General features: G+C 34.8%; 1 protein-coding gene across 1 annotated transcript; it reads right to left on the minus strand.

Annotated features, from left to right (window-relative positions):
- Positions 1-108: 108 nt before the first annotated feature.
- On the minus strand, positions 109-12,251 carry LOC109211736 (putative DUF21 domain-containing protein At3g13070, chloroplastic). Its single transcript, XM_019375308.1, has 14 exons — positions 11,503-12,251; positions 8,348-8,448; positions 8,157-8,250; positions 7,728-7,805; positions 7,522-7,625; positions 6,074-6,155; positions 4,435-4,574; positions 4,270-4,348; positions 4,094-4,157; positions 3,568-3,659; positions 3,431-3,496; positions 3,015-3,131; positions 2,619-2,798; positions 109-1,156 (listed from the first exon to the last, which is right to left on the minus strand). The coding sequence occupies exons 1-14, from the start codon at positions 12,055-12,057 to the stop codon at positions 899-901; spliced, it is 2,010 nt and encodes a 669-aa protein (XP_019230853.1). The 5' UTR covers positions 12,058-12,251; the 3' UTR covers positions 109-898.
- Between the last annotated feature and the right edge of the window lie 3,608 nt (positions 12,252-15,859).

The following is a 15,859-nucleotide window of genomic DNA, read 5'->3' on the forward strand; positions in this document are numbered from 1 at the left end:
TTGCCACATGTGCTTGGTCAACGATCATAGGGGTTTAAAATATTAATTTTGAACAAGTTAAAGTGTCTGGATAAAAAAAGGTGAAGTAGGAGGACCGGCATGACAAAGTGACATAAAATGATGACCTCTGAACTGCCTCATGGTGAAGAATGGACGCAAGAGACATACGAGGATCCTGATTACATTACAGGTGATATATAAGAAGTGCTTTGTCAAGTGATTAAAGCAGCTCCCGTCTCACAGGAGTGTGCTAATATTGAAAAATGAACAAAAAGGATTCCCCTGGATCAACAATAACATAATTCTACCAAGGTATAGGACTCAACCATAAGCAAATACATATATTTTTTACACCCTCCCTCCCCAAGAACCCCTTGCGGATAGAAGAAATAGAGACATCTTTACCCGGCAGTTTGCGCAAGTAGAGATGGTTTGCCCCTTACATCATCTCTCTACACCAGCCAGTACTACTATGATTGACATCCAACAACTGTAATGTGGACACATTATAAAGGTCCTACTGCCAAATGTTAGAGTACTTTTGAAGGCTGCTGCAATCATTTGACTTGCTTTCCTGCAAGACCAGCTCTGGGATTGCCAAAAAGGAGACGAGAGGGAGAATCTCAACACTAGAGCCAATAGTCCCACATCCACTCCTACTGTTGTGATGCTATCGCCAAGAAAAATCTAACCGAAAGACCTGCCTCCACCATGACCAGCTTAAGCAGCAGCATAACTCTTACAAGACTCAAAATTAGTAGAGCTTATGGTGCAGCGATGATTGATAAAAGTCCTCAGCCAAAACAACCCTTTCCAATTTGGAAACTGAACACCATTCAAGCACCTGACCCGGCATTTACAATGAAATTTATATAAAAGAATGAGATAACTCATGCAGCTATTGTTTATTGGCAATATCATGATTCTCCTCATGTTCGGCCATAACAAAATTGTTGGAACGGTCATCTTCTTCTCTCCTCTCCATAAAAGAGATCTCGTTGTGATTGCTTCTATCTGAGCCTCCATTATTTTTCCGCTTCCTAGTCATAATTTTGGGAATGAGGCGTGTTACCTCATTGGTCTCTGTTTCTTCATCGTCATGATTGAGCCGTTCAAATCGAACAGCACTGACCTTTCTGGCATTCCCTGCTAATATCTGCACAACAATTGACGAGATCAGCTGCCAACTAAGTATCTGCCTACTATGAAATTCTTCAATCTGCTAAGTTCATGGAAAAGGACAGCAGCTTGGATTTAAGAAGGTAGTTGAAGCTTTCGGTGTCAATCCATTCATGGTAATTTAAATCAAGCATACAATGGTTCAAGTCCACAGCCATAATATTGGAATTTTTACCTAGTTTAACACGTTTTATAGACCTAATTACACAATAGACAGAACTCTTTTTTTTTAATTAATATCAAATTTTATATCATTTTTAGCATGTTTATCAGGTTCCTATGTTTAATACCAAATTATTCTAAAAAATTAGGTCCCACTAAATCAGGGATTCATTTTAATTCCTTTATCCTATTTTCAAAGTTATCTTTTGTCTCTCTCATCTCTTATTAAAGTTCTCTCTCATCTAACGAGATCCTCTCCCCTTATCGATCGTGATTCTTATAAAGGTATAATGAACTGTTTCATTGGCCTCATTGTTCTTATAAGTATAGATATGTTAAATCAAGGTATAATATTCTTGCATTGTTCTTATAATTATATACATGCTATATTCTTGCATTGTTTGTATAATTATATACATGTTATATTTCAGGTATAATATTTTCTAGGAAATGAACTTACCACATTAAATGGCTAACTAAGAAAAAGCTGAAAAGAGATAAGGAAAAGCAAATAACAATTTATTTTGAAATTTGGTCACACTCAGGGCATTGCTATAGTGGTGAGCATCGCATGATAAGTGGATTAGATGCACGTGTTTCAGTAATGCCGAAGGCAAATGCAAGTGGAGAAGGGTAGGGGGCCCAATATCCACCAAGTTTCAAACCGTTTGCCACTCTCCCTCGAAGATTTCTCGATTTTCCAGAAAAAGAACAAATAAAAAAATTTACACAAGAAGCAACTTCTTTTTTTCTGAAAGAAAAAAATAGCATAAGTTTTTCCTATTCATTTCACCAAAAGCTCAATCAGTTACTGTATAGCATTTACAGATGAGAACATATGAAATCTATTGCATTTGCCCACATATAAAGATTAGAAAGCAGCTAGTGATGTCAGGTAACAAAGCAGCCATAGTTCTTCCCAAGAAAGAAAATCACAGTTAACTATAAAAGCAGCAACGCCTTGGTTATTTTCAACTCGACCAGAAAAATGTGAGGATTTAGAAAATAAACACAACTGAAGTTCAAAAGGAGGCACATTATCAGATCCACTATGCATACCATCCCTCTGCGCATTTAATTTCCTAAAGAAAACACATTTCTGTTGATCTGTTATTGATCTAACTCTGATATCTAATCAAATTTGTACGGCTGGAAGTACACATTTGTAGTACATTTACTAGTTCCAATAAGATAACTACCGCATAGAAGAGCTCGTATGTAATGGTGTGGAATACACAAAAAAATTTGCTTTTTACAGGAAAAAAGAAAAAGCATACCTCAAGCTTAAACATTTGGTTCTTCTCAGTTTGGTCTGCTCGATCAGATTCTGTGTCATTATAATTGTTGTCCTCATCTTCATTTCCCCTTTCCAGTATAACCTTAATCCTCTCACCTGTCCTTGGGATATATCCAAATGCTTCGCAGACAAAGCCAGAGACCGTCTCATATTGATGGTCCTGGTGCCGATTAAAATAAAGATGTCAAATTAGTGGGAAAAATCTAGGATGATGAGCAATAGTCGAAGCTGTTTTCCTCTACCAAAATCATGCTAACAAGCAGACATAATAGTTATTTGCAGAACCAGAAACTTGGCAGCTACAGCTAGAAAATTAAAACTAGCAGTAAAATGTAATTATCAGGTAGAAAATTTAGCTCTTAGAAGAGTAGTATACCTCTGGCATTTTAATATTGAGATCTTCAGAGAGCTGGTCAATAGAGGTGTTTGCATCAACATCATATATTCCCTCAGCCCGCATGACGATATAGCCAGTTTTTTTCTGGATTTCCTCCTGTCACGCAACAAGAAAAGGTAATACATAAACAGATAACTTCCACTGTACTAATGAGTAATGATACTCTAGAATACAGAGATCACTTCACCTATCATAACAACACCTAAATACCATCTCTAGTACAGTATGGAGGTTACAAACCATTTGATTTCAGATATATTTATTGTTTGGACATATTTAAAAAGAGTTGCAGTAATTTCAGCTCTGAGTTGAAGAGGGCATCCGTCAGAGATATCTGAGGACCTACAAACAACTAGCAGCTCAAAGAAGTGGACAGAAGGACCCATAAGTCTTACTTTTGAATCATTTTCGTCAAAGATTTCACCAACAATTTCCTCGACCACATCTTCAAGGGTTACGATCTGTTTCATGAACGATAAAATTAAGGAAGCGTCACAACCAAGAAAAAGACAAGATGAGAAAGAATACTTACTCCAATAGTTCCTCCATATTCATTTAGAACAACAGCCATGTGTACCTTTCTGATGCGGAACTCTCTTAGAAGGTTCCACACAGACATAGAATCTGCATTGTTACAAGATTATTGTTTACCTCCTTGGGTGACTTCATGTGATGGAAAGAAAACAAGAGACCAGTGTATGCCTTTTATAAGCATAAAGCATGAAAAGTTTTAAGAATGGGAGACGTGTCATAATAATGATACTCGCTGAAAGCAGCAGCGTAAGGATCTAAATATTGCCTTCAGGAAAGTGGACAGACCTTCAGTAGCATTAATTATACTAAAAAATGTTTATATCTGTTTGATGATATAGTTATGGTAAAGTGGTAAACAGAGACATTAAGTCTCTCAAATATATGCAGCTGTACTTAAAATCCCTTTTGATATCAGCATCTTGTATCAGTATATAAATTATTGATTTTGCAGACATGGTTAATCGACAAAATAGTTAACAGGGGATCTCTCATTCAAACAGCAATCAGGAACAAATGTAAATTACCAGGAACAAAGTATGCAGGTTTATGAGCCATGTCTCCCACCACAGAACTTTCCAGCAAGTCTCCCTTCAAAACCAAACAGAATGTAATTCTGCATACTATGAGATTTATGTGTACAATTAGAAATGATACCACTACTATTCGGAAAGATGACTAGTTGAAGTTGTAGATAGTAGACCTTTTGTACATAATCTAGGAGATCCATGGCATATGCAATGCCAACAATATTATCTATACGTTGCTCAAAAACAGGCACCCTGAAAATCATAGATAAACTCTTTTAGCACCTTTTGAAGGAAATTTGTTTTCTACGCAGAAAGAAGCGATAACACGTCTAACAGACCTGGAGTACTGATGTGTCACCCAAAAACTATGGAAATCAACTAAAGTTGCACTTGCATCGATTGCAACTACATCAACAAGAGGTGTCATTACCTCTCTGACATGGGTATCTTTTATCTCCAGCACGTTTTCAATCATATCCTGCAAGAGAACAGAGGTATTAATATTCACATCTGCGAAATTCTGAAAAGTTGCATTTTAAGAAAATGAGAATTAATTCAAAAAAACAAAAGGAGAGATGATAAAACTGATAGTATTGCAAAATACTAGAGGTTGAAACTAACTGATAAGTCAGTTACTCAGAGCCACCTACTTATGCATGGAAATCAACAAGTTCAAGGATATCCCAACAAATATATTCAAGCATCCTCTACTTAGTCCTCCACGAAACACACCTTGTATGCATTTAACAAGCTGCATTAGTTATGAACCATGACTAAATAAGGATGTTTGGGAATTACAAGGGTGGAACTTCATTTTAGTAAACTTCTAAATGACTAGGAAGTAGAGGGAGTTGCCGAATTTTATAAACACCTGGAACTGTTTCAAGACACTACTGGTTCTGATGATGCTTTGACATGGAAAGGGAACTGCAAAAGGATCTTCACTGTCAGTTCAGCTTACTCTGTATTTTTAGAAAATGAGAATCAGGATAGCAACTGGCCTTGGAAGTTGGATCGTGGTATTACCTTTGCTATAGTCAAGTAGAATCCAATAGCCCACTTATTTTTGCACTGTGGTGTCACTGGTCTGCTACGGCAACTTTTCCTGAACATGGTTGGACTCGAACGGGTTATGCCTAGTTCTAACAACTGATCAGTTGAGGTGCTGGAGTAATGTTGGGGGATGCGTGAGACCAAGAGAAATGGTGGACGATAATCCAAACTTGTATATGGTGGACCTTATGGAAAGAAAGGAATGCCATGTGTTTTGAAGGAAGAGGCAGCTCAATTCAGAAAGATCAAGATGAACTGCTTACTGTTATTTCATTTTTGGTGTAAAGAAAGCTATGTATATGATTCTGACTCTTTACTAGATTATATCCTTGTAAGATGAACAAGGATATATATAGCTTTCTTTCTGAATTGAGCTGTGTCAAGTTGAAGTGTCTAATCACTGGGTAAGGTTAAAGTGTCAAACTGAAGTGTCTAATCACTGGGTAAGGTTAAAGTGTCAAACTGAAAGTTGGGGCCAAGTTTGAGTGTCTGTCTATGTATTTTACCTTCCATATAATATAAGCTACAATTTTTCACATAGCTTAGTAACTCTTTCATCATTGTTCATTCAGATACTTCCTTAAATTTAAAGCAGTAGAATAAAATGATACACCTATTAGTTGATCCATTGACTTCCAAAATATGTAACCATCAATCTCCGGTATTAACATGCAAGATAAACACAAGATACAAAGAGCGTGCGAAAATGAAGCTCGTCCAAATAGAGATGATAATGCACCTAAAGATGCTGCATTTAGTACAGGGGACACATACTTGAGGGCTACACTCATGGATAACTAATTCAATGTGAACTAGACAACCTTATTATGAGTGGAATACTCAATGTGCTTCTCTGGTTCATCTTTGGTAATAGTCGAGTAGCCACGTATAAACAACAGAAACCCAGAAAACACATTAACTCACCTGCTCTTCCTCCTCAATTGCGCCGCTTAACTCTGCCCCTCTCAGCATCAACTTCAATTCATCTTCAGTGACGTATGGTTCACTAGAATACCAAAATAGTTACAAAAAGATTTCACACAACTTGAAGTCACAAACTCATACAAAAATAGACATGCATTCTAACATGCACAAGTATGTGCAGCAACCAGAGAACCAATGATTTACAGTATAAGCACAAGACTAAGCTACATGCTCTCTATCAAAGTGAAAAGAATGCCGGTGGAGAGAAATTTAACAGAGGCATTTCTCACTATTATCTTGAATTCAGCATACTTCTCAAGATCTTTCTTTTTGTATGACGATGTACTTCTCCAGATCTTTTTGGTTAATTATATAGACCATGGGTCTAACTCAATTCCAAAAACTAGTTCATGAGATAAGGATTGCACAAAACCATAAAAAGTGACTATAGCATGTACCCCCAATATGAGACTCCAACACCTCGCATGTCCAGGGCTGGAAATCTAGAACGTGGACAACACTACACGGATCATTGGGAAAACTTTTTAATATGGAGCGATTTAGCTAGATACCATGTTAAGACAATGAATTTTGGGTCTAACTCAACTCCAAAAGATAATTTATGAGTTGAGAATTGCCCAAGACCATATCAAGAGACTACCTCCCACAAGTACAGGTATTGGGTAACTCTCGCAGCCAAAGTTTAGGTAGATTTGCAAAACGATTTGAACCCAGGTCTCCAAGGTTTTTACCCACTTCATTTACCGTGACACCACACCCTTGGGTGCAATGTGAGATTCTAACACTTCCCATCTATTTTATCCTAAACAGACTTTTCTACAAGTTATCATGGACAAAAGACTAAGAATCTATTAAAAATAACATGCATTAAGAACCTAATGCTTTTGCACCCAAGGGTGTGACCTAGTGGTTAATGAAGTGGGTTAGAACCATGAGGTCTCAGGTTCAATTCCCAGCGAAGACAAAAAACACTAGGTGATCTTCCCATCTGTCTAAGACTTGGAGGATAGAGTTACCTAGTACCTCTTGCTGGGGGAGGTAGCAGGTACCCCATGGAACTAGTCGAGATGCGCGCAAGCTGACTCGGACATTACGGTTATCACAAAAAAAAAACTAATGCTTTCCATGTATCTCTTTATAATAATGTATTAATCCAATACAAAACAGCATATAGTCACTCGCTACGATTGAGAACAAGCATGCATGATAAAGATAATCTTTACTAAATAATATGTGCATGTGAACTTGCCATGTTCATCTCATCGGCTCATCCTTCTCCAAAAAAAAAAAAGAGCGTGTTCATTCTCAAATAAAATAATAAATAAGAGCATGTTCTGTAAATACAGGTCACAAATGGTAACAAAAGATGAACAATCTGTGAGGCGGAGCTCGTGATAACAGCATGACTTGATTTACAGTCACCATACCTTCTTCCTTTCAAGCCGAGGAGTTTTAGCATTCCCATTGATAGATATGTCACAACTCTTCCAACTGGATATAGTATCAAGGAAAGCCATGCCACTGGCCTAACCTAGAAGCAGTTCAAATCAGATTCCATCCAAGATTTTCGAGGCATTATCAGTATAATATCTGAATCCATTAATCACTTTTTCCAACCAAGACATCAACTTACCACAAACCTAGCAACCTCCGTAGCATTGTGAACAGCTATGCTTTTTGGAGTAATTTCCGTTAGGAGTAGGATTAAAACCTTGCAGCATAGACAGAAAAAGGTAGTAGTTTAGCAACACTAGCAGAATATTGTATTGGCATCTGCAATGAGTAAAAGTTTACAAGCAGCAAAAGCGGTCTTCATTCACTTTTCTATATTTTCAAACAAAGGGAAAAAGGACTGAGGCATCCTCAGCAATAGAGGTTTTTCAAAGGAGCAACTCATTTCCGTTAGTTAAGTCAGCGGACAAAATCACACTCTTCGAATTAGGCTTTGCCTCTGTCCTCCAAACTATTTTTAAGCATACGCTTTTGGCCTAAGCAAATAAGGAAAATATATGTCTAAGGAAAAGGCCAATATCAAGAACAAAGTAGACGGAACATGACATACCGTCATAACTCCAGTTGCCGCACTCACACCAGCTTCACCAAATACTGCAGTTGCAGCCTCAGTAACTAATGCTGTAGCTCCAATATTGACAACACTGAGCACACATATGAAATCTAAAATAAGAAATAATCTTCATTTTCAAGTCGAGGAACACAGTATAAGTCATGATTACAACATCAAATGAACAGTACGTTGTTCCAATGAGTATAGTTGTAAGGAATCGAGTAACATCACTCCTCAACATTTTGAAGACTCCCTCACTGTCAGATTCTTTTTCAGCCAACTCCCGTACCTAACATTTACAAGCAGAAACAATTAATTGCATTAATTGGCGAGTAAACTGATGTGCAAATGATGAACGAGAGTTTCTTTCTTTTTAATGCTAGAGAAGAAAGAAAAAGCAGCAGGATAGTAGCCTGGAGAAGCAAAAGGAAGCTTCACGCTGAATTCATTAGCAAAAGTTGATTCACATATAAGTAAAAAGAACTTTGGTAAGGAATAAAATGATAGGGTCCATGCCAAATTCGATTTTGTGAAATACAACACAACAATGGACACATTCTAATATTACAGATTTGTAACTATCTCGAGCTAAAAGTTTTACCTTTCTCAGCACCTTGAATCTTACAAAGAACAAGGTGAGGAAAACTAAATTTTCCTCAAGACTTTGTCTATAAAAGTACGGCCATGTTAGAGTACGTAAAAGACGATGCAATAGAGAATGATAATTTTATTTTGTTTTTTCTATCATATGTGAGGAAGATACCAAACAAAGTTAGAAGCAAGTTCTAAAGCACGGTTGTAAGACGAACAATATAATGTAAGTGTGGATGTATGGCATCCAAGGCTACCATATCCACAAGATGAATTTCGTACAAGATTAGACAATGTTAGGAATGATATCTGCTAGAGACATTGATAACCTTAGTCTTACCATTAAGCTTCTTTTTTAAATCGGTAAAAGTAATTTAATTCAGCAAATGTGCACTAAGAAGGTGCACAAAACATGCACAAAGCGAAAACTCAGTTCACCCACAAGCCTTATAAACACTAAAATTTGCTTTAAAACGGCAACTTAAGCACCATGATCTCTCAGCTATAGTGAAGTCCATTATACTTCCAACACTCCAATTTATACGGTCCACAAATTTAGGACGTCCTAAAATACTTAACACTATTTCTAGAGCTTTTGAAAACAAAAAGAACAATGTAGTTAATCCTAAGGACAAAAGGTTACTTTTGCTTAGTTTTTATTGCAACAGGACTACGGCAGATGATTTAGAATCGAATGTCTTAGTTTGACTTTATCAGTTCTTCAAATTCACCGTAAAGTTCTTTTTTATGTACCCTTTCCTAGCATTCCCTTAGTGTTGGATTGCATCAATAAAGTGCTTCATTACCTTTTAAAAAAACCTTCAACCCTCCACCTACTGGCGGCTTGAGTCACCAAGGGAAAGTGGAAAAAAGGTCACAAATGACTCCTGGGCGAAGGGGGTGGTTTGGGGGAGTGGGGTTTACAATATTAAAAAATGCTAAACCATTATAAATACTATTCTGTGGGTTTTAAATACTGCAAATAAAAATATTTAATTACTTATTACTTCCTCCGTTGCATTTTATATTATGGTGTTTGGCTGAAATACCTTTGTCACATACCAAAAGTACCATTAAAAATTGTGGTCCTTTTTTAGGGATAAGCGAAAGGTTAACCATTAGAACTTGTGGTCTTGAACATGACATTAAGGGTCAAATAGGAGGTTTAAGAGCTTCCAAATATAGAAAGGTATAGTTCTTTTGGAACAGAATAAAAAAAGGAGAATGACAAATGAATTGGAACAAAGAGAGTAATTTTTTACTCCATACATTAATAAAATTATTTTACTTTATCGAAAATTGCAGTTTTTTATATTAACTGTGTTTTTACTTATTTTCGTTCCTTCTTTTCTTTTTCTTTTTTTTAGGGGGGGGGGGGGGGGTTGTTAAAAGTTTGGTGAGAATTAAACCTACATAATTCAGTGTATGACCTTTTAGAAGTTGCTTGAAATGTGCAACTCATTACAAGCTTCTAATTGGCTCACTGGTCAAATTATACATACTGATCACTAAGCCGTAAGGTCCAGTCGTACCAGAAATCAGAATACATAAAACAAAAGTAGGAGACCTGAAGATTTGGCAATAGTAAAGTCCATCTCAAAACTAATCAACTCGCTAATTTTACTCTTTTATGCACTTATAATCTCAAAAATCAAACAACAGCAAATGCGAGCATAACCCCTCTTGATCATTTTCTAAATAATTTCTTTTCATATTACATTTGGCCCACCTTATCCACAATCCTTCACACTAATTCACATTTTTAGCAACTAGTGACAAAGTGTTATTTTAATTTTTAAGGAAAATTTTCTTGGCATGCTATTCTAATGTGCACAACGTCCAAGCCTTCTTTCATACGTCAAGACTGGCATTTCTTACTTTTTTTAATCAGTCAAAAGTTTCGTTAACAATGCACCAAGAAGGTGCCTTGTATTTCTAGACTGTTTTAGTATATTTTCTCAAATTTTGTTATTCATCCGCACTAGCTCTCTCTATTCTTTTTAAACTAGTCTGCTTCATTGCGACCACAGCACCATATAAACTTATACAGCTAAAGGACTCGCACTAAATTGATGAAATAAAACTACTGAGAAGTAGAGAAGCATCAGCATTTACTCATTACACAGAGAATTCAGCATACATGTTTAATACAAAAGCTTTATATTACTTTTCTTTATTTCCAAATGGGGTTTCTATGATGATGGCATGAGTTGAGCTTAAATAGAGAATTGAAGATACATATAGCTGACCCCAACTTGTTTGGGACTGAAGTAGTAGTTGTTTTTATCCAAAAGGGATTTGAACCTATGACCTAAAGCAACTTTTGAACCCCTTTACGACTATGTTCAAACTTTTCTTCATTTAAGGGGATTCAACAGCTTATATATAACCAAAAAAATCATTTTTTACCTTATTTGTACAGTATAATTATTCGATAAAAGGGATTCAGTTCAACCCCCTTCTCTCTACTTAGTTCCGCCACTGACTGAGATAGGAGAGAAGCATCAGCATTTACTCATTACGCTTGCGAATGCAGCATAGGAGGATAAACTCAAAAGCTTTATATTACTTTTCGCTTGATATTAAGGTAGGGGTAAGGCCTGCGTACACGCTACTCTCCCCAGACCCCATTTGTGGGATTTCACTGGGTTATTGTTGTTGTTGTATTAGCAGAAAACTAAGCATGTAAATGCACCAAGGAACATATTTACAATTAAGACAATGCATATAACGAGGAAGCAAGAGAAGGTACCTTCCAAGGCCAAAGAGTAGTGATTGAGGTCTCAGCCATTGAGAAAAAAGCTGAAAGACTAAGCAGCGCCGCAAGAACCAACCCTTGCTCTTTAAAAACCCTGAGAAGCTGCAAAACTGTAGGCCAAGAACTCCTCAACAGAACCAAACTCTGCTCTATAACCCCATTATATCCCCCATTTAAAACCCCTTCAACAGCAAGAACTCGTCTGCACCCAATTACAACAACCCCACATAGCACAGCAGCCAAAACCAATCCTTTTTTGAGCAACAACTCTAAAAACTGTATTCTTAAACATGACCCAGATGAATCTTGGGCATTCTGAAAAACCCCATTTCCTTTAACTGACAGACAAATCCTAGAATTATAATTACACCTGGAATTTTGAAAATTTGAGGGAACCCCACAAGAGTAACGGAGGTTGTTATGGGCGGAGAGTTTAATGGATAATTTTAATTGACGAGTATAAATTCTTGGATATGAACGTTTTTTGTAAGTGGTGGTGATGAATGAGGATGGATTAAAGAGTGAGACTTGGTGGACTGCTGCATCCATGGAATTTTGTAACAAGAACTTGCGGAGAATTCAAATACTAAAAGAAAGCAAGAGGAATTGTGGGTATTTGGAGAACTGGGCTTTGTTTTTCGAGTTTCAAGAGATGAAGAAATTGGGGAGAGCTCATCGCGTTCTTGGGTCACGAGAGCTCACCTGCTTCCAACTTTTTTGTTTCTTTAAGCTAAGCTCATCGAATCAACAAGCATACTACGCTAACTGAGCAACTTGCAGGTCTGAAATGACGGATTTGACCATCGTACTGCCCGTTATCTCTCCCCATACCCTAGGGTCTGCGAATTTTCCATTTTATGTTTTGGTTGAATTTCAAAGCTTGACTAATCATAGTTCACACTCCCTATTAAAATTAGAGTCGTGTAATTAAAAATGAAGGGATGTTATGATATACTAGTATTAGAACCCGCGCGTTGCGCGGTCAATATTAGAAATATTAATTATTTTAATTGTAATTTGTCTTTATAGTATATTATATCATGTTGCTAATAAAATTTCAATTGGCATCTTACTTCTCAATACAATATTTCATTAACTAAACTATATGAAATTAAAGAAAAATGAATTATATAGTCATCGTATAATATTTTTATTTTTTTTATTATAATTTTTATTATTTAATATTATTACATTATTAATATGACTATTTATTAGCGTCTCACTTGGCTTAATATCATTTTCAACATTACTTCTCAAAAAATATTTTAAATTTTATTTTATTGTTCACAATTCTTCAATTTTTTAAATTTATCAATAATATGTGTATTATTTACTTAATTTATTTTATTTTTATAAATTAATATAATGTTGAAATATTCTCATATTATCTCTATTTTCACCTTTGTACATTTTTTCTACTATAATATTATAATTACTTTTTTCATTTTAAATTATACATATAATCGTAATACTATCATATATGAATAAAATTGTAATTTTGAGTTTTTAAAAATATAAAAAGAAAAGTAATTAATACTATTTTATCATATATTTATTGATATTTTAACAATTGCTATTTTGTATTATTTTCCGTAAGCAAATGAACTTTTGTTTATCTCAACTCAAATATTTCTATCTATAAATTCGAAATCAAATTATTTTCTTTATCAAGAAAATATTTGGCAGTTTTTTATAGATATTATCTACCATATTAGGAAGCAACTGCTCCTAAATTTGAATTGATAGTTTTTTTATTTTCTTCTTTTTATTTTTTATTTTAAAATAATTTCAAAAATCTAAATTTTTAAAACTCAAAGAAAGTAACTAATTATTAACAATACATAATGCATAATTTAAATTTTTAAAAATTTAAATTAAAAAAAACTAATTATTACCTAACCTAACTAACTTTGCCCTAAATTACCATGTGGCCTATTGTGAAGTTGTTTAGATAAATTCGAAATACTATCACATTTAAATCAAATTGTAATTTTGATTTTTTTGAAATATAAAAAAATAAATAATTTTACTATTTTGTCTTAAATTTACTGTTATTTTTAATACTTGCTATTTGTGTATTATTTTCAATCAGCAAATGAACTTTTCTTTTATCTCAACTCAAATATTTTTATCTATAAATTCGCAATCAAATTATTTTCTTTATTAAAATAATATTTGGCGGTTTTGTATAGACATAAACTACTATATTTATAGAAACAAAAAGCTACCATATCTTTAGATATAGATATAAATACATAGATTAGTTTATCTAAGATCTATTTCATTCAACTATTTGCATTAATTATGTTTCCATTTGTAATTCAAATTTTTAATGTTGTCTTAAAATTGCCAAGTGGCTTCATTTTAACTTGTCACTTGGCTTAACCACATGCTTCACTACTCTCCTTTTAATATAATATAGATTATATTTTGTAGTGGATGTCTATAACTCTTATAGCTCGTTTGGTCAAGCTGCAAAAATCAGCTTATTTTGAGAAGTGCTTTTTTTCAAAAGTGTTTTTCTCAAAAGTACTTTTGGTGAGAAGCAGTTTGTGTTTGGCTAATTAGTTTGAAAAGCACTTCTGAGCAGCAATTAGTGTTTGGCCAAGCTTTAAAAAACTGTTTCTAAGTGTATTTTTCTCAAAAGTGCTTTTGGAGAGAAGCTACTTTTTTCTGCTTCTCCAAAACTGCTTCTGCTTCTCCTCAAAAGCACTTTTTTTCCTCCAAAAGCTTGGCCAAACACCTCAATTTTTGGCCAAAAGTGCTTTTGGCGAAAAAAAAAGCATTTTTGGCCAAAAAGAAGCTTGGCCAAACAGGCTATTAAAGAAGTTACTCCCATTACTTTTCTCCATTAACCTTCCACTATTCTTCACCATTATGGTTGTAACTCCCATAGCTCTATAACGTCCTCCATGATCTTCCCCCACGATCTCAATAGTTAATACCATGTTCATAAAATCTTTTGGTATTACCTTAATGCCATCCTATAAATAGAGGGCTTGGGTATCACATTGTACACACTTGAATACATGGAAGAAATAAGAATCTCTTTTCTCTTGCTCCCTACATTCTTGTCCATTTTCTTGTTTTATATTATTACTTTGAGCTAAGTTTCGTAACACGTTATCAGCACGAGAACTCTAATTTTTGTTTTTATCATCATCTCCGAAGATAGACGATAACCTATTTCATGGGAGACTACGAAAAGCCAGCAACCTAGAATCAATTTGGTTGAGCCAATGACACCCTTTTGCATTTCGTATGCCATATCAATCAGTTTGCTTCTATATTGTCCAGGGAGTATCATTTTTAAGTATTCTATGAATTTGAAATTTGAATTATGTATTACTAATACAGAAGAAGAAGGAAACTGAAAATAGTAGTTACAATTATTTTCTGCCAGTATGAGCCACCACTACCAAGAACCAAAAATGAATCTATTCCTTTCCATTGAGCAGGCACTAAGAGAATCGAGCTTTAACACTCGAGTTTCATTATTTTGTGTAATAATGTATACCAGGAAAACATGTCGGAGTATTAAGAAAATAAGGTACATGTTTATATACTTACACTATTTATTCGTACACAAGCATTTTGGCATGCATGAGTTCATATTTGTTGAAGCTGATATGTGGTTGACCATCATGCACCATTCTGACTTTTGAAAAGGTAATGTGAGGTAAGCTTCTCTCTAGTAATCTTAATAGCACAACTAGTATATGTTATGATAAACAAATATACTATCTAAATGGAAAAGCATTTTGAATTTGTATTGGCTGATCAAAACTTTAAATTCTCGTATATTGGAAAATTGAGTGAGTTTGTATCACTACAAACTAATTTTTCATTATTTGAATATGGTAATCTTAGTATATTCTATTGCATTACAAATTCTAATGTTTAGTTTCTTGTGACTGAGATTACATTGCTACTCATATTTTATAACCGATGTGGGAGGCAACAAGAAGGTAGAGTCATTCCAGTATTAACTTTTTTTAATGTTAAAAATATTGTCAATTATTTTTTTCTATTAAAGGACTTTGCAGAATGAGATAATTTAGAATATTACACGGCAGGTAAGTTATGAGAGATAAATGATTTTTGATTTTTATAATATTTTTAAAACTTCAGTTATGCATCAACGATATGACCACCAAAAGCAAGAATAGTAATATTTTATGTCTTATTGAAACTTAATTTACAATGACATGGTATATTTTTAAATGCTCGGGGGTGAATACCAGTAAAATTTTAACTGAGGGTAAGACGGTGGGTTCAAGTCCCAACGAACCACAAGAGTAAGACATCGGGTTTGAGTCTTGGTGCAATATGATGATAAAAATTGGGTTCG

Source organism: Nicotiana attenuata, unplaced genomic scaffold (assembly GCF_001879085.1).
Source record: "Nicotiana attenuata strain UT unplaced genomic scaffold, NIATTr2, whole genome shotgun sequence".
Classification (NCBI taxonomy): Eukaryota; Viridiplantae; Streptophyta; class Magnoliopsida; order Solanales; family Solanaceae; genus Nicotiana; species Nicotiana attenuata.

Bases quoted from the DNA above. Each gene is read 5' to 3' on its own strand.
- LOC109211736 (XM_019375308.1), bottom strand. From the start codon at position 12,057: ATGGATGCAGCAGTCCACCAAGTCTCACTCTTTAATCCATCCTCATTC. The intron at 8,449-11,502 runs GTACCTTCTCTT...TGTAAATGTTAG, and splicing joins CTACTCTTTGGCCTTGGAAG to GTACGGGAGTTGGCTGAAAA. The intron at 8,251-8,347 runs GTACTGTTCATT...ATGTGTGCTCAG, and splicing joins ACTATACTCATTGGAACAAC to TGTTGTCAATATTGGAGCTA.